The sequence below is a fragment of the Anarrhichthys ocellatus genome, unplaced genomic scaffold (assembly GCF_004355925.1).
Source record: "Anarrhichthys ocellatus isolate YVR2014 unplaced genomic scaffold, GSC_Weel_1.0 scaffold40, whole genome shotgun sequence".
Classification (NCBI taxonomy): domain Eukaryota; kingdom Metazoa; phylum Chordata; class Actinopteri; order Perciformes; family Anarhichadidae; genus Anarrhichthys; species Anarrhichthys ocellatus.
The window spans coordinates 3,720,320-3,739,072 of NW_022280070.1; the positions used below are offsets into that span (position 1 = coordinate 3,720,320).

At 43.4% G+C, this 18,753-nt stretch overlaps 5 protein-coding genes across 10 annotated transcripts in view; 3 read left to right on the forward strand and 2 right to left on the reverse strand.

Moving 5' to 3' along the window:
• Window positions 1-300: 300 nt before the first annotated feature.
• On the reverse strand, window positions 301-2,000 carry LOC116394510 (GTPase IMAP family member 5). The gene is made up of 2 exons (XM_031867636.1): window positions 1,921-2,000; window positions 301-1,325 (listed from the first exon to the last, which is right to left on the reverse strand). Exons 1-2 carry the CDS (start codon window positions 1,937-1,939, stop codon window positions 301-303), a joined length of 1,044 nt encoding a protein of 347 aa, XP_031723496.1. The 5' UTR covers window positions 1,940-2,000.
• A 1,276-nt stretch (window positions 2,001-3,276) lies between these two features.
• Window positions 3,277-6,198, forward strand: rsad1 (radical S-adenosyl methionine domain containing 1). The gene is made up of 9 exons (XM_031867941.1): window positions 3,277-3,623; window positions 3,802-3,935; window positions 4,020-4,224; window positions 4,311-4,676; window positions 5,078-5,141; window positions 5,215-5,362; window positions 5,584-5,638; window positions 5,763-5,866; window positions 6,084-6,198. The coding sequence occupies exons 1-9, from the start codon at window positions 3,474-3,476 to the stop codon at window positions 6,196-6,198; spliced, it is 1,341 nt and encodes a 446-aa protein (XP_031723801.1). The 5' UTR covers window positions 3,277-3,473.
• A 1,889-nt stretch (window positions 6,199-8,087) lies between these two features.
• On the reverse strand, window positions 8,088-9,828 carry rasd2a (RASD family member 2a). Its single transcript, XM_031867882.1, has 2 exons — window positions 9,227-9,828; window positions 8,088-9,014 (listed from the first exon to the last, which is right to left on the reverse strand). The coding sequence occupies exons 1-2, from the start codon at window positions 9,774-9,776 to the stop codon at window positions 8,503-8,505; spliced, it is 1,062 nt and encodes a 353-aa protein (XP_031723742.1). The 5' UTR covers window positions 9,777-9,828; the 3' UTR covers window positions 8,088-8,502.
• Window positions 9,829-12,273: 2,445 nt separating this feature from the next.
• On the forward strand, window positions 12,274-14,749 carry LOC116394698 (zinc finger BED domain-containing protein 1-like). The gene is made up of 2 exons (XM_031867967.1): window positions 12,274-13,380; window positions 13,525-14,749. Exons 1-2 carry the CDS (start codon window positions 12,296-12,298, stop codon window positions 14,189-14,191), a joined length of 1,752 nt encoding a protein of 583 aa, XP_031723827.1. The 5' UTR covers window positions 12,274-12,295; the 3' UTR covers window positions 14,192-14,749.
• A 2,410-nt stretch (window positions 14,750-17,159) lies between these two features.
• Window positions 17,160-18,753, forward strand: part of epn3a (epsin 3a) — a 9,689-nt gene continuing 8,095 nt past the window's right edge. For 4 of the 6 annotated variants that reach the window (XM_031867651.1, XM_031867654.1, XM_031867655.1 and 1 more), the window contains exon 1: window positions 17,160-17,459. The gene's annotated coding sequence lies outside the window, so the exon portion shown is untranslated. The other 2 variants (XM_031867656.1, XM_031867653.1) reach the window with 2 other exon arrangements.

Genomic DNA, 18,753 nt, shown 5'->3' on the forward strand with positions numbered 1-18,753 from the left:
GAACAAACTCGCACATGCTGTGTCACAAAACTCAATGTCATTTATTCAATTTACACATTTACAGTTTAAATCAACCATGACATTTATTGTTGACCATGACTAAACCCCTCAGGCTGCATAGTAAAGCTTAACTTTCAGTCTCAACCGAAGGGGAGTTGCACATTTCCTTATATAGTTTGGTATCAAGTCAGCCTGAAAGCTACATAAGCAACAGTTAGATTACAAAGAGGCCAAGATATATATTTATTTATTTTCCGTTTATTCCAGAAAAACAGGCCATAATCAGTCATCACCACACTGTCATGGACGAGGAGTAGCAAAGAAGCGGTTGATGAAGATTGAGTTAAAGTTGAGTCTGGCAGGAGGGGCCACTCTGTCCTCCATATGCTCTATAGCTACCTGGGCTGTTCCTCCTGCTGATCCACCTACTGCACCACCTATGATCCCATAAAGAACCATCCCCCCTGGCCCCTCTATGCACCCAAACAATGCACCCATGACAGCTCCCACAACAAAACCCGTACCCACTCCTCTTGCCAGGGAGGTTCTGAGCCATCCGTTGTCCATCTCCGCCTTGGCTCGGATCTCTGCGCCAACATTGGCGGTGTAGGTATCCTTCTGGTGACACAAATCCTCCGCTATGTATTTTTTCTCCATCTCAGTCCACGCCTTCTCTATCTCTCCCATCCTCTGCTTCTCGAGCTTCTTCACCTCCTTTTCCACGCAGTCCTCTGCCTTCAGGAAGGTTCTGCTGGAGAAGCAGACCCCTCCTAAGGAGGCCACCATTCTCTCTATCTTCTGCAGCAGCTCTCTGTCTCGGCTGCGATATCTCCGGTTCTTGCTGAAAACATGAAAGCGTCCACCGTACTGCTCGATCAATTCTTTCAGGGGCCAGTCAGTCTTCTGCACCCGGTCTTCCAGGGCAGCTCCCTCAAGGTTTCCCTCATAGGCCAGGATCACCATGCAGTGCCTCAGACAGTGTCTTCCAAAGCGTTCCTTCATTAGTTTGGGGGTTCTCAATTCATTCAGGGATATTTTCTCCATGTCAAAGGTGACAAGAAAGACATGGGGACCAGGAATACACAAGCACTTGGACCTCCTCAACTCCATTTTCCTCTTGACTTGGGATATACCCTTGTCGTAGAAGTTTGGTCCATTGATCACAGCCACCCGTCTACCAGCTAGCTCTCCGGTAGTCTTCCTGCTGCCGGAAATGCAGGAGATATTCTTCGCAAACTCTTTCCTCCCAAGTATGTGATTTGTTAGTAGGAACTGCGAAGGTCCACTGCTGCCAACCACCATAAGCCTTAATTCTGTAGGAGATCCTGTGACAAAGTGAAGTTTGTTTTAAGAATAACACCAGGTAAATGTAAGAAGTATTGTGCGTTTGCTCATTGTTACTGTTTCATTCTCTTGCGATTGTATCTTGATGCTGTGCTATGGGCTAAATGTTTACTTTGGCACGGCAACATGCTCACAATGTCAATGTTAGCATACTGATGTGTAGTAGGTATAATGCCATGTTTACCGTTTAGCATGATAACTTTTGCCAGTCGGCACAGAATGCAGAAGTGCTGCTAAAAGCAGACGGGAAAATTCTAATATTGACCTGATGAAAGCGCTAGATGAAAAGTCAGAGGGTCACTAATGTTCATCCTGAGGGGGTTATGAATGCTATACAAAATGTCATGGCAATCTATCAAACATTTCACTCAAAAACACAAATATCAACTAGAAGAAAAGCCAGAGGATCACCAAAGTTATCCAGATTCATACGCAGGATAACACAAATGTCTGTTGTTTCAGTCTGGACCAAAGAGGTTGTGAACTGACAAAACAAGCCGACTGCAATCAGCAGTGGCTAAAAACTGACGCTACATATTTGTTAAACCCCTGGATATGTTACATCAGTAATCTTACCTTTCTTCCTCTTATCCATTTGGCAGATCTACAGCACAGATTCACTCGTTTAATTTGGATTATCACAAAGTTCTCCTGCTTCTCCCTGGACTGAAGTCATCACCATGAGCGTTGCATATATTCAATGAAAATGAAAACACATCCCTCTCTCTCTCTCTCTCTCTCTCTCTCTCTCTCTCTCTCTCCCTCTCTCTCTCTCTGTTGATTAGGTAATTTGTACTATTGAGTGGAAAATTACCTCAGGGTTGTATGCTGGCAGGGAGCGCATTCACAATTATTGGCATTCTTAATGAAATATTTGGATTAAGTACCTAATATACTACTGTGTTTTATACTTTTGCAGTTAGTTCCTTAGTGAAATTGTGAATATGGAGGGGGGGATTTATACATTTTATATAGCCACACATAAGTCATTTGTAACCATCATCATCATCCACAAGCGCTGATCAGAGGTAATTATTTAAAGATGACAAGAACTGATTGCAGAGGTGACTGACATATAAAACATTTAATTAACTGTAACCCTGATTAGTGAATAGATTAATAAACATTCAAACAGAGTTTTTGTTATTCTTTTAAAATGACACTCTAATTTAAAATGTGACCCTACGCGGTTATCTCAGTCCACCAGACAGCGTATTTTTCCTGGGATCTGAAAAATCAATAGCTCATTAAATTAGTTTGATCCTGTGTGAGTAGAGCACACATTTATATTCTAAATATAGACTAGTGTCTTGTTGTGACTAGTTGTCTTTGCAAGCACAAATAACAGTATTCACAATGGCCTTTGGTACTTATTGTAGGTTTTTGGATCTGTAATAACAGCTTAACAAGTTCCTAGAGGGATCAGGCACCTGGACATGCACCATTATTCATTTAAAAATAGAAAAGCCACCAACAAAAAAAGAAAAGAAATCTTGAAACATTTAAAAGCACATTTAAGCCATTTTGGAGAGGTTTTGGATAAGTTTGGCACACAAACGGACGCCTAGGATCACTCCTAACTAGCCTTGTAAAGCTGAAACTTGGTAGACTTGTGGACAGAGCTGTATTATTCATATTTTAGTAGGTTCAGTATTGGAAAACAAACAGGTGCCTTCTTTAGTATATTCACTGTCCTGTATTCCCATGGATATTAATGAAGTCAATCATTTATGTTGATCTATTGGTTGTTATAAATCACATTTCTAAAACGTTTACATTACAAAAGCAGGTGAAAACACAAAGTAGAGTCACTGTCCACATAACGGTGGGCCTAACTGAACGCCAGTAAAACAGCCCCTCTGTGTGGTCAAACCACGTAACACACACAGAGGAAGTCGCATTGACGTATTTCCTGTTTGGAGCGACGTCACAGCTACCAGGAAGAAAACAGACCCAAAAAAATGAGTTTACGCCACTTTGAAGAAACTTCGGCCACATTGTTGTCATGTAAACTTTAATACAATTTGTATCTGTATGGTGGAGCCTGACTCATGTTGCCGCTGTCCGGGACCATGTGTCCAAGTGAAGGACGCCCGTAAGACAGACAGTTAATTAAATATACCGACAGAATGATTAAACACACGCTGCGCGCGGGCCGACGTGCCGTCTCTCCCGGTCTGCGCTGCTTCTCTGAGACTTCCGGCGGAGGAGTCACTGAGGACGGACTCGAACGGACCGGCTCTCCACGTCTCACAAAGCAGGCGTCTCTCTACGTGCACGTGAGCGAGCATTGGTCGATTTAACTGATAAAAATAGTTCTATGCAGAGAAATATGCATACCGACGCATGCACTGAATCAAATATATTGTATGTCTAGTTTTTTTTATTGCAAAGTCTAGAAAGTTTGCCCAAATCATGTCAAAGTGACCTTCCCCCTCTCTTCCTCTTCTTCTCCAGTGGCCTTACTGCCTCAGAAGGTGCTCCTACTGCAACTTTAACAAGTACATACCCAGAGAGAACAATGACCCCGTAATGACCGAGTGCCTTCAGCGGGAGACTGAGACACTGCTGCAGCTCAGTCAGGTGTCCTGGTATGCTGATCGTCTTTCTTCCGCGTGAAATCAGCTTTCAACGCGTGCCTTAAACCACCTTTTAATTTTGATTCCTCCCCACAGCATCACCTCAGTGTTTTTTGGTGGTGGGACTCCAAGCCTGGCTCACCCCTCGACCATTGCCGCAGTCCTCCAAACTGTTTCGAGGCGGGCGTATCTCTCAGATGAGGCCGAGATCACGCTTGAGGTCAACCCTACTCCTGTAGGAAAGTCAAAGTTAGAGGACTTTTGCCGTGCGGGGGTGAACCGTTTCTCCATCGGGGTCCAGGTGAATATATAATCTACAGAGGACTGATGGCAGAAGATTAGATTATGAACTGTGTAGTTGCACGTATCACATTTCCAATTCTTCAGTCTTTGCAGGATGAGGATTTGAAAAGTCTGGGAAGAGACCACAGCACTCACCAGGCTTTGCAAACTGTCGAAGAGGCCAGGAGGCTGTGCCCCGGGCGGGTGTCGGTGGACGTCATGTTCGGTCGGCCCAAACAGAGCGTTGCATCCTGGGAGAAGGAGTTGTCTGAGCTGCTGAGGGTGTGCGATGACCACGTGTCTCTGTACCAGCTGACCTTGGAGCGAGGCACCCAGCTGTTCAAACAGGTGCTGGGAGGAGAGGTGACCGTGCCCGATGAAGACGTGACGGCAGAGATGTACCGGTGTGCGAGGAGGACTCTCCACCAGCACGGCCTTCTGCAGTATGAAGTTTCTAACTTCACAAGACATGTAAGAAGGAAAGGTCACTGATCGCCCTCCACACCGTAGGAGGCATTGATTCTTTCATAAAGAATACAGGAAAGTTCATTAGCAGAGAACCTTAATGCAAAGTGCTTTATATATCAGGAGCACAACAACATTAATAAGACAAATAACTTCAGATAGAAAACATAGTGAAGATAAAAGAATGGAGAATATCAGTAAACATCTAATGATGAGTTTTAGGAAGATTTAGAAAAGAGACATTGCTTCTGAAACAAAAAGTTTTGCTTCTCTGTTTTGTTTTTGATGAGACGTCACCATCAACAAGGCAGATGTCACTTTTTTTTCTTTGCGCCACACTGCATCATGAACGCGTCTGGGAGGAACAATCACGACAACACGATAACGCTTCACTTTGTGTCACAAAGCAGGCAGTGAGTCATCACAACACCAGCTACTGGAAGGGAAGACAGTACATCGGCGTCGGTCCAGGTGAGCTGCTATCTAGATTGAAGGCACCGATCAAAGGAAGTGCTAAAAGTTTAACATTTTTTGTCCGTGGCAGGAGCACACGGGCGGTTTGTTCCTCTGGGGGAGGGAGGGGTCCTTCGGGAGGCGCGGACCCAGACTCTGGACCCTGACGCCTGGATCCGTGAAGTCCAGCAGAGGGGACATGGGACACGTAGGCGGATTCAGCTCAGCCATCTTGAACTGTGAGCTGTTAGCACTTACAGGCAAAAGTGTGGTGTCTTGTAATAAGTGTATTTGGCAGCTGCCATTTCCATGTGAAATATAACAGTTGTGTATCGGCCAATCCACAGCGTGAGAAACGTAGTGTCGCAGGTCGCTGTACATGTGCAGCGACATTCTGTCCCCTGTGCTGTCATTGTCTAGTCACCGAGAAGTTCTCTGATGAAAGATGCTTCTTTTGCAGGTTGGAGGAGGTGTTGGTGATGGGAATGAGGATGACGGATGGCATTAATCACAAGGTGAGGTTTATACCTGCATGACATGAACTATTACATAGTTTCTGTGTGATCTTCTCTGCCAGTGCAGAAGTTCAGTATTCAGCACATCTTGGTCCATGTGATAATGTTGATCACTTTCTTTCAGCACTGGGAGATGTTTAGCCCTCAACTGGGTCTCTTTGAAGTCTTTGGCACATCCAGCGATGTCCAAGAGTTGCTCCAGAGTGGACACCTCATTCTTGATGACCGGTGACTTATGACATTTTACAATACATGAACTCAAACATTTATTTGTTTTACTGGTGAGAAAAATATTTCTCGCTTATGTAAAGCTGCAATGATTCATGGTATCGGGGAATGTTTGGCATTTTTGCTTTAAAAAACGACAATTACTCGATTAATAGTTGCAGCTTTGCACTTGTGTCTGAATCTCCTATCTTTACTTTTCTCCTTTCCTTATTATCAGAGGTCTACGCTGCTCCTGGGATGGACTGGTCTTACTGGACAGCATACTGCCAGCTCTGCTGGTGGAACTGGAAAGACAAATCAGTCAGAGGCTACAAAGTGATCACCATGCTTGATGGACAAACAAAAAGCCAAACCTCCAGACCACGATGACCGTAATGTCAATACAGCAGATAACTCCACAGACGTTAGACTGACAGGAGGGTGTAAAATCCTGAAAACAGGCAGATATTTATATTGGTTTCATCTTCAATATTGAAATTCCTTATTTAAGGCTTTGCCAGATTTCACATTGTATTAAAGTTTTTCCTCTTCAGTGTTACTTTGCTGCTGCATTGGGAATAGTCTTGTATTTGTTAATAGAGAAATGAAACGGGCCCCACGGGCGTTTATATTATATTCACTCTGCCGCTCTGGTTTGGAGACTCAGAACATTAGATGTTAATATATTTTTTATAGTCTCTAGGCGCTATCATGCAATTATTGCTTGTGCTGAACATTTCTCAGTAAGTCATTGTAATGTCATCTAAACATGATTATATCTCTCCCCATACACAGGAAATTGTGTCTTATTCTTAAAATAGACTTCAACTCTCTTTTGGAGCATTCATTTATGAACTGACCCACCTTATGAATAGTTAAATGGGAGAAAAATCATTTAGATTTTGTTTCACGGGCCAACTATTAAATTAAGAATTAGAGGAAGTAAATTAGAGGACGTTATCTTGGGCTTTGTGAAACACTGAACGACATTTTCTGACATTTTATAGACCAAACAATCATTTAATTAATCCAGAAAGTAATTGCCAGATTAAGCAACACTGAAAATAAGTTAGTTGAAACACTTTCCTAAGTATTTCCTTGGAATGTTCCTGGAGAATGTATGAAATGTGTCACTGATTACAGAGGAAATAGAGAGAAATAGAGACAATGTTCTGTTGAGTCTGAGCAGATCTTTGAAGGAAATTCCTCTGGCAACCTCACTGCTTATAAACTCAACAAACTAAACTCACAAAAGTCTAACGGTCTCCGACATTTCTCTAGAGTTACCAAGTGTTTCTACTTCGTAAGTGTCAGTTTGATGTGGATTTATTTGAACAGCTCCTTCAGCAACATATCAATTAAATAACAAACCTTACAGGAGAGAATATACAGTAAGTGATGAACACCAATGTATATCCTCTCACTTTCTGCTAAGAACGAGTGTTCTTACAGCCAGAGAGATTCATAAACGCATACTGATCCCGTCAGTTCCAGCACAAGTGCACATTTGACTCGAACGTGTTGTTGCCACTTGAGAATACTTGCCTGCGCAGCCTGACGTAACAGTGCATTTGTGATATTGTCATTCATGACGTTGCTATGAGCAGGACTACTTGATTTCTGCAGTGATCACGACGCTATCTGGGGTAAAACAAACTGGTGAAACAGCTCTGCTATGATTCATGAGGCTTATGTATAGTGATGAGTCCTCTGCAGCACCTCTGTCGGCTTCAGTGACTGCACACTGGTTTTAGTTTACACCGTATAAAGATATTTTTAAAAAACTGATGAACTTTAGAAAGGAAACAGTGGCAGATGTGTCGTACATTAAATGACTTTAAAGTGCTAAACTGAACATAGCAGCTCCAAGTCAGTCTATTGCTCAATAACTGTGGCTTTGTCTCAGTCAAACCATCCTTTTCACAAACCAAGGATGCTCTGAAGGAAGAGTCCACACAATCGTTTCGTCTCAGAAACCAGAATAGTGGGTTGGATATGTAAGAAAGAAAAGGCTGAGTGTGTTTAATACATTTACTTTCTACTAGGTGGTAGAGCAGAGTTTGATGAGGGCTCTCTCCATGGTGCTGATTTCACAGAGTCCAATACGTCTCTCACCTTCCCCCCTCTTTTCATAAACGATGCTTTTCCCCTCCAAACACCATAGTGACCCATGAGTGTGTATGCTACTCGTGCTGATTAATCAGGCATTGTAACACCTCAGCTCTTGATGCCACAGCGCCGTGGGAGGATTTTAAGATGTGAACAATCTCTCATGTATGGTCACAAATACTAGAAGACTTTAAGGTTGCTGTGTGAGTCATCTCCTCACACCGAGGAGCTCCCTCCCACACACTTATGGTCATATTTCGCATCATCATCACTTGAAACAATTGATTACTGACGTCCGTGAGCTCAATCTAACAGTATGTGTCTCACTGACCTGTTTCCTAAATCCTCTGAAATTAAACTGAATGATAGAGCAGAGGCACGTATGACAATTATAAATGTTTTATTAGGATTATAGGATTATATAAATACAGTTTACATATACAAAAGATGAACGCACTGGTCCAGCCAGGTGCTGCAGAGTATAACCCCTTACATAATATGACATTGCAGCATACTACTACAATTGGTTTATCGAGAAGGCGCACGATTCATTGAATGTGACACCTCTCGGGTTTGTTGTGTTTGGTGCTGGATCTCAGCACCAGCCGCAGGTCGCTGGTGAAGCTCGGGCGGCGCGCCAGAGGCTCCACGGCGGCGCAGGGCGCGCCGAGTCCCCGGCTCCCTCTCCTGCCCCGCTGGCCGATGCACATCGACTGGTAGCTGAGGATGGATATGGTCTGATGGCGCGACGGACTCGTCTCGTCGGGCAGTCCACCCAGAGTGGCAAGAGCCCGGAACACACCTTCCATGCCGGTGCCGTCTTTGGCAGAGGTCTCGAAGAACGCGACGTCCTCGCCGAGCGCTTCCGTCACCTCCGACCGCCTGACGGCCCTCGGTGCCGCCAGGTCCGCTTTATTTCCGCATATCACGACTGGCGCCCTCGCGGGATGTTTTAAATTCAGCAGCTTTGCCTTGGCAGCCTTGATCTCGTTGAGCCGCTGGCAGACTTCATCGAAGGACTCTCTGTCATCCAAACTGAACACAAGCAGGAAGGTGTCACCTGGAGAGAGAGAGAGAGAGAGAGAGAGAGAGAGAGAGAGAGCATCACGTTAATGAATGACAATGGGATACATTTCACACTGAGGTTATAAAGACATATTAATGTTAAATCATATTCCTAAAACACCACACATGCACAGCTTCTCTCTTGTAAAATGTTATTTCTAAGGATCTTATTGATACCTAACAACTGCAGTGATTCATAACGCTCACCTGTCAGTATGGATAACCTCCGTTTTGCAGGGAAGTTCCTCTCACTAGCTGCGTCCAGGAGATCTATCTGATACGCCTCCCCTCCTATGTGGAACAGTTTTCTGTGGAAGTCCTCGGTTGTGGGTTCGTAGTGCTCTTCAAAGTCTTTACCCAAGAACCGCTGGAGGATGTTGGTTTTACCTACTTTGGGTGCGCCGAGCACAACTATTCTCAGACAGTTCTTGCGCTTGGTCAGACCCAGCTCCAGCAGATCCACGGACCTTTTTGGGAGTCGATCGGTCGAAACCTGCGGATTGCCAGAACTGGAAGACCTACTTCGGGAAACCGCTCTTCTATCTTGATGTTTCATGCGCCCTTTAACCGTTTTGATGATGCCCATGCTCGTCTTCGATATGTTTGAGACTTTGGGGTGCTGCGGTACTGTGGTGAGGGCTGCGCTCTGAAGAACTGGGCGCATAATGTCTGATTCGTGATGCCCGGTGAGAGAGTTGAACATTTCGAGGATGCCGTTACCGGGAAGGTAAATCTTCTCAGTTGCGTTCACCTCCATGTTCTTTCGAGCGTCTCCAGACACCGAGACGAGGCTATCAAAATCCTACCAACCCAGTGGCTTCCCCATGTGTGCGCCTTAACAAAGCCGAGTGGCCCCTCTTATACACAAGCACCTAGCGCAGTGTCTGCGTCACCGTCTCATCCAGAGAGCACGCTCCTTATATAGAAGCACAAAGCCACAAACAAAAACAGCACTCAAGATCTCCACTTTACACCATTGCAGTTTTCCTATAGTCTAAAAATATATAGAAAGAGTAGTTTTCCAAATGTGTTATTGTCCAAATGTGTCAAAATTATCCAAATCAGATTTATATTATGCTTTTGAACATTTTGTCCCAGGACAAAACCCTTGTAAAAAAAAAACATTCTCATCTGTTCTGACTTAATGAATGTACTATTGAATCACCTCACGTTCAGGTGTTCCTGCTTCATTATGGATAAATGGATGAATGAACTGATGGACATAGTGTCCAGATATCTACCGCAAATCCCTGTTGTCATGGACACTGGAGGTGTGAGCACTAATTAACTCTGTTCATTCTGTAGCTGTCATGGTGACAATAATCATCGGTATCAGTTCTATTTATTCCTGCTTTTTTATTCTATTTTTATGTTACTATAAGCATCACACAGTGTTCTCCCAACAGAAGCCACTTTATAAAATACGGTCCAGTGCAGCCAAACATAACTGTGCATCTGGGAGTTAGTTATTCACGAGGCTGTTATGAGCAGTAGTTGCAAACCTCATTGTTTTCTGAAGTGATCACGACACAGGGTGAAGATGGAGAAACAGCTCCCTCTATGCTGGATTCATAAAGCCTGGGGATGCAGTGATGAAGACGTCAATATAAGGGCTCTATATACAAATCATATACCTTTGCTTTATAGAGAAGGACATGAATGCATTCATTTGTGTCAATAAATATGGTATATCTCTAATTGAGAGTGAAGATTTAGTCAGGTAACTCAAGAAAGTTGAAGGACACCTGACTTAAAAGTACATTTGAACAGTACTTTGTTGGTTGATTGCAGGAGCCAGAACATATTGAATAAGTGCAGCTTTTTCTCCATCACACCACCCTGTGCACAAACCAAGGCCACTCTGGATGAGCAGCCCACATAACAGTCTCTTTCTGGAAATCTGAAGAGTGGGTTGGATATGCAGCCATACAGATAGACAAGGTTGGTTGCCATAGTGCAGTTCAGAGAAAACTGAAAACCATGTGTTGATGGGAAAAACAACAGAGGTTTGATGAATCCCTGTATAGATCCATTTCAGTATTTGATGTAAGTTCATGGCTAATTGGACTTTATATTTTGGTTTTAATAAGGTCAGAAGGAAAGAAAAATATTAAAAAGTCAACAAAACACAAGAGTTAATGCTACTTCTGCTCCTATAATTTCCCTCTGTGAAGGGCTCAGTCGTGTATCATTGTTATTACTAAACTGCCCTTAGTCACAGTATAGGCTAATGGCTGTCAGTTGTATATTATACAACTATGTTAGCATATGATATTATATATATATATTAGTGCTGGGCAACGATTACAATTTTTAATCGCGATTAATCGCATGCTTTTTTTGCGAGGTAGCAGCAGAAACATGTTTCTTTTATCAGGGAGCTGCAGTGATGCAGGTTGAGTAGTTACAGAATGACAAATGCGGTAGCAATCTTCAGATATGCAATGTTGTCATTTTCCTCGCGTGTCTTCAGGTCTGTTCTGAATGACTTGAATTTGACCACGTAGGCAGGGTCATCATCTGAGCTCTCCATCACCCGAGAGAGATGGCAAAAAGCAGGCAGAACCACAGAGCATGAAACATACTTTTCGGCTCCCAGAAGTTCGGTCACATCCCCAGCAGGAGCTGGCTCTAATCGTGGCAGCGGCAGCTAGTAGAGGCACTTCCTGTTGCAAGCTCAGCTGCCACAACAACTTGTCGCTTCAGTTAGGACTGTTTGGGAGAGGTGCCGCGGCAGTTTAGCCTTTATTTGTCGTTATTTGACAATATGTGACAATACATTAAGGTCATTGAAGGTATGACTGTTGGTAGTTGTAATTGGTTTCGTAAAAAAATGCCGAATTGTAATAGTATGCAGCTGAGCTTGCAACAGGAAGTGCCTCTACTTGCTGCCGCTGCCACGATGTGAGCTTGCCCTTTCTCCACAACAGAAAAATATATATATATGCCCAGCACTAATATATATATATATATATATGGGCAAACTAACGCGTTATTATCGCGTTAACGTATTAATTAATTAATGCCGACAATTATGTTATCGTGCGTTAACGCATTTTTTTTTAAATTATTATTATTTTGAAAATCCGTTGCTCACTGGCTCTGAATACACACACAGACAAACATGGGTCACAGGAGGGGCGGGATGTTGATCAGGATTGGCTCGGGATGGGCGTCATCACGCGTCTCAACCAATGAGAGCATCTGGGGTGGGCCTAAGACTGCTACAGCGCTCACATGAACCGGGAACAGAAAAGAACTGGCGGGGACAGAACAATGGAGAAAGGTACTGAGCTCTTACATGGACATTTTCATTATAAACCTCTTCCATACGGCGGAGTTGATGGAACCAAAGTTGTTTGTATCCACTGCAAAGGCGTATTTTCTTATCACCGGAGTACTTCGAGTCTGAAGTATCACTTAAATGCAATACACAGCGTTGATTACAGCAAATCACCCACCATTACAAACAGTGGAGAGAGCCTTCTGCTGACTGCGTGTGGAAGAAGTACAACGTTAGATAAACAAAAGCAAGACGAGCTAACAAATGCCATAACGAAGTGGATAGCTACAAACTGCAGGCCGATTAGTATTGTGGAAGATGTCGGTCTGAGGAACATGCTTAGGATCGCGACGAGTGACGACAAGTATAAGCCTCCCTCAAGACGCACCGTCACAAGAAGAATACACGAGTTGTATGAAGTCGAGAGGACTATAAAAGCAATGGCGTTACAACGTGCACCAGCTGTTGCTCTCACTGGAGACTACTGGACATCGCTGGGTAACCATAATCACCTCGGAGTTACAGTGCATTACATCGATGAACAGTGGGAGCTGCAGTCACATGCTCTGACTGTGATGAAAACAGAAGACGGCCATTTTGCAGAAACGTGCGCGGAACATTTTATTCATGTTGCACAGCAGTGGAACGTTTCAGACAAAGTCAGCACACTGAGCACAGACAGTGCAAGAAATATGATCGCGGGTGCGAGACATCTGCCCTTTGAACACGTGCCCTGCGTCGCGCACAGTCTCCAGCGTTCCGTCACAGTGTCTCTGCTGAACAGTGCGTTTGACGATGTCCTGGCCAAGTGCAGAGAAGTTGTGGGCCACTTCAAACGCAGTCCGGCAAGTGCTGCAGAATTGGAACATCAACAAATTGAACACGGACAAAAGAAGGAGTCGCTCGTACAAGACATTCCAACCAGATGGAATTCCACTCTGGACATGATAAAAAGCGTCCGCAGAAACGAACAGCCACTGAGGGATGTCCTCACCACACAGGACACCGAGATTGCCATGCCGACTACAGCTGAAATGGACAATCTGCAGAGGTTGGAAACGCTACTGGAGCACTGCAGGTATATTATATGTCATATATTGTGTGTGTGTGTGTGTGTGTGTGTGTGTGTGTGTGTATATAGCATGAATATGTGTATATAAGTAAGTGAATGCAATTCATTTTGACTGAAATGGGTTTGATTTTTTTTTGTTTTCTGTTGCAGGGATGTGACTGAACTTCTGGGAGGAGAAAAGTATGTTTCATGCTCTGTGGTTCTGCCTGCTTTTTGCCATCTCTCTCGGGTGATGGAGAGCTCAGATGATGACCCTGCCTACGTGGTCAAATTCAAGTCTACATTCAGAACAGACCTGAAGACACGTGAGGAAAATGCCAACATTGCATATCTGAAGATTGCTACCGCATTGGACCCGAGATTCAAGGACCTCAAGTGTGTACCCAGAGCCGAGAGGGCTGAGGTGTGGGCCTCAGTTACCAACTTAGTCAAGGAACAGAGGGTTGTTGCAGAGCAACCTGTGGAAGCAACCACGTCTGAGCCGCCAAAGAAAAAGATAGCCCTGTTGGCTGCTTCATCAGAGTCTGATTCTGAACAGGAGGAAGACTCGGTTGAGAACGGTGTGCGTCGATACAGAGCGGAGCCCACCATCAGTACAGAGGCCTGTCCGTTAGAGTGGTGGTCCAAACATGCAGGCTCACACTGCAGGCTGGCCTCCATTGCACAGAAGTACTTGGCCACACCTGCAACATCCGTACCCTGTGAAAGGTTGTTTTCTCTTGCCGGTCATATTGTACAGAAGAAGAGAGTTTCTTTATCATCTGAAAATGTAAATGACCTCGTGTGTCTTAGCAGCTGGCTTGGTGCAGAAGAGTGAGAAAATGTGAAGTCGGAGGAATGAATGCAGTTAATTTTGTCATTCTGTAACTACTCAACCTGCATCACTGAAAGTGTTTTTTTGTTGTTGTTTTTTTTGACTGAGATTCTCCAAAGGAAATCCAGTACAAACATGGACCCAGCTGTGTACATTTTTTTTTTTTTTTTTTTTTTTTTTTTTTGTGCTCGACCACTTCACCTCACTCTATCTAACAGGGACACTTGCTACTGAACATGGACTGTTTCTGCTGCTCCCTGATAAAAGAAACATGTTTCTGCTGCTCCCTGTTCAGAAAAGAAAACAGATTTATAAATGTTAACTTGCTGTTGCTCAGACGGTGCCGAGTTGTTTTTCTATAACAAACTAGATAAAACATTAATATCCTGGCAGTGGCAAGTATCTTTGTTTTTATATTTAATTTGATTACATTCATGTTTTGAGATTTACAAGAAATATTTGAACTGCTTCTGTGTAAAGGGAACACTGTTAAAAAGCACCGTATTTGTTCAATTAAAATGTTTGCAAACCAAATGTTGTTGTACTTTTGATCATATAGCAGTACTTGCGCAATACACGACTTTTTAATTCATTATTGAATTTTGCGCATTACAATGCGATTAATTGCAAAAACATCATGCGATTAAAAATTGTAATCGTTGCCCAGCACTAATATATATATTATGCACTGACACATGCTGGTTACACGAGTAAATATAGAAACTATTTTCACACAAGATTCAGCTTAGTTTTTATTTATAGAAGTTATTGGACCCCATCATCTCCCCATTCAAAAAGTAAAAGTTCCATAACATCATCTGAAGTTTCACTTTACTTTACTGTGGTATTTTGTAGATGTGTGTGTGTGTGTGTGTGTGTGTGTGTATATATAGAACAAACTTTTGGTCTCTTTGTGGTGCTTTGCAGCACCACGCAAATGTGGAAGGACAAATATTGTTTCGGATTATTTCCCAAGGCACAAAGAAACCAAATCAATACTCTAAAGCTTAAATTTTGATAGTGGACATCAACAATTCTTCAAATGCAAAGATATTGGCATTTCAAATGTGAATATTTGTTAGTTTCTTAAATAAGCAACTAATATTGGTTGGTATTGCGGAAAAACGATAGCAAATTGATAAACGCGACTTTAAAAGAAATGAGTCAGTCAAAAGGACCCTATATAATCACAATCGGAAACACTATTGATATGCAGGGTAGAATTGGTACATTACAGTTGCTCTTACACATAAACAAGAAAACAATTAAACAAAGGATATGTATATATGTAGAGAATATAAGTAAATAATAAATAAGGCATGACAAATGTGCATCAAACAGTCAATAAGCATTCACAGTGCAAACAAGCGAACACAAAATGTTGAGAAGTGGGCTCTATTAAGTGTGTTAAATATAAATGCAAGAATAGTATAAATAAGAATATTTCTTGAAATGTGCAGTAGTAATGGCAGGGTATTGCACAGTTGAATTATAGTGTAAATTTGTTGAATGTGGCCTCGGTAATAATCTACAGTCTAATATCTCAGAAGCAAGCAGACGAAAACACAACACTACCCACCAGAAAACAAACACAAATCCACTAGAGGGCAGCAAAGACAAACAGATTCATACAACAACGCTTAAGAAACAGGATCCTCCAGTGGGCAGATCAGTGATCGCATACATTTCATGTTGTTTTCTCTGGCTCATGCACAGAAACCCAAGAGAAGTCAGACTTCCTCTGCCACATGATGTCACCTACGTGCAGTAGCAGGTCCTCTCTCCTCCCCCTCTGGTCTCCCAGACCTCGCCTGCTTGTCTGCCCTGCACTGACCTCATCAGGCCTTTGTTGCAAAACAAAGAGTGTTCAGGCATCTGTTTTCAGGAGAAATAAAGACTGAGGGGTGCCAACGCAGGGAGGAGGAGGGCTGGAGGTGGTATATGAAGTTTGGCTCCACCAACCTGATCCCTGAGTCACATGGAAACTAAACAGGGAGCAGCAACAAGTCAACGTGTCCTCCCACTCTACAAACTGATTTAAAACCTTTGTGAGAACTAGAAATACCTGGTTTCAGAGGCGCAGGTTCACTGCTTGATAAACTTCTGATTTTTGTACACTTTGCCTGTGCACGATTCTCCAAGACTCATGCCTTTGTTGTTTCAAGGTGGAGCTGGTATTTCCTGTATATCCTGCTCAGTCAACCAGCCACAAGGCCCACTGCTCTCTCCTGCTACTTCCCCCTCAGCCTTAGGTAATCATTACACACTTGGCGTCACGATATGATCCCTCTGTACTTCCATATAGACAGCTAGTAGACGGCAGAGATTGCTTTGCACAGAATCCAAGCTAACGTAAATACAGAAAATATTTGGCTCCTGTATAAATGGATATAAGCATGTGACTTCAGACAACATCCCATTAGCTGTGATAAATAAGTAAAGAGCAGAGATGCAACCATAAGGCTGCTGAAGAGGAAATGCAGTCCGTTGTTGAATCCCTCTGGGATGTTCACTCATTCTGCTGAGCTACCAGCATTGAACTATGGGAAATTAAAGGGTCTGTGGTATACAATTATAGGTTTAGACCCACTGTATCACATGTTATGGTATTTGCAGAACTGCAATATCCCAATATGTTTCTGTCTGTGTACTCTCTGTACTATTTAAATATCAAATGACTTGCAGATTGATGATTTTTTTTGCACAGTGATGTGCTAAAAATATAATTTAGAGCCTCACTGTTATTTAAGAGAAAGAGATAGGGTCTTAGCAGATTTGTCCTAACAGCGTGTCTCCATTTACGCCGCGCAGTCTGATGACTTTGCGCGTCGCTGTGCGGTACAATCCTGCGTGGGATTCTTCCGCGTGCTCTGATCACCTGCTCCAGTGAGCTCAGATTATTTTCCATCCGGCAGTGAAAGGGTTAAGTCTGACTCTGCATGCACCGAGTGGGCCTCCCTCCCTCCCCACCCTCTCCATCCATTTTTAGTGTGTGTGTGTGTTTTATTTTAAACGGGGGGGCTGTGTCCTCTGCAAGCCTGGATTGTGATATGCGCGCACACAACTTAGTTTGATAACAAAACAGCACCGCCCCGCTGTGGTTGTGGATACATTTTTGAGCACACAAGGCTTTCCTCTGCGCTTTGAATACCTTTTTGTTTTTTAAACTCTAGTTCCTTTCTCTACGGGATATGCCGAGAGGCGGAGGCGTTTCTTCCTCCACCCAAAGCCTCCCCAAGTTGGGACCCCACCGATGCGCTATGACATGAAGGTAAGAGGGAAAGTGGATCGTGGTTCGTAGCGATTGTTCTGTTTTCTTTTTTATTCTGTCGAGGTTTAAACTTTTCAACTCGGAAGCACAGCTGAGTCACGGTCACATACTTCACCGACGCGATCATTCCCATTTGACGCAACGCGCATGACAATGGCTCCAGTCGTCCTAGTTTGGGACAAAAAGGGCGCAAATTGAATCGAAACCTGTGTTTTTCATCCAGCGGTTTTTTGGTGTTTCCAGTCTGTGGTTTGTCGACACATCTGTAGGGCACAATGAAACATACGAGCATGTAGGCCTGATCCGGGAACAGTTTGCTTCCTATAAGTGCCCTATGGATAAAGAATGCTCGCTAACGATGGCCTCACTTTTCACTCTGCTGGATTTCTCAACAAGAAAATGTGCTTATACAGAATAATTGAATAACCTAAAGTGGAAAGCAGACAAAGTAAATACTTTGAGAGTCCAGTGTGTCACCATGTCAAGGTCACAAGTTCCAGTACTCAAACCTGTGTGAGATTATCTTCCTTTTCTCAGGAATGTGTCTTATGTGCAGAATAAACACTTATGTGTGAGGTGGAGGAAGTGTGCCGCCTCCCCTGGCTACTATCGGTTTGACTTATGTGATAGTAGTTTGTACGATAAGCCACAACATGAATGTATCTTCATTATGGGTGTGAGTGCAACAGTAATGGAGGCATCCTGGATTAGAAACCCGGCCAAAAGGGTCGGTTTAATTGCCACTCTTTGATTTCTCCTGTTACAGCACTTCTCTCTCTCTCTTTCTGTCATTAGCTGAATCTAAACCACCACTCTACCGACGTTCAGTTATAGGAACTGACTATCTAGGTATTCCTTCAGACAGTCTCGTCGTGACCCCGGGGATCGGGAGATAATGGGACTTAGTCATCACAAACGTTTTGTCTCCTACTACCACTTCATGATCTACTCACAGCATATAGCAGGCTCTCTCATAGTGTGACTGATATTAGTCCCCTTTTATTCATATATTGGCCATTTTAAAGCCCATCTCTCTCATCTCATGCCCCCTTTTTCTAACATTTGGAAATGCTTACACATGACTCAGCACTTGACTAAGTGCATTTCCGTTCTTAGCTGAATAGATGAGACAGATCTGGGAGGGGAAAGTTATCGGTTCAACTGACTCACCGCCTCGGCTGTGTACAGAGAAGCAGTCCAATGTCCAGGGCAATACATGTATGTATATGTGTGTGTGTGTGTGTGTGTGTGTGTGTGTGTGTGTGTGTGTGTGTGTGTGTGTATATATGTATAT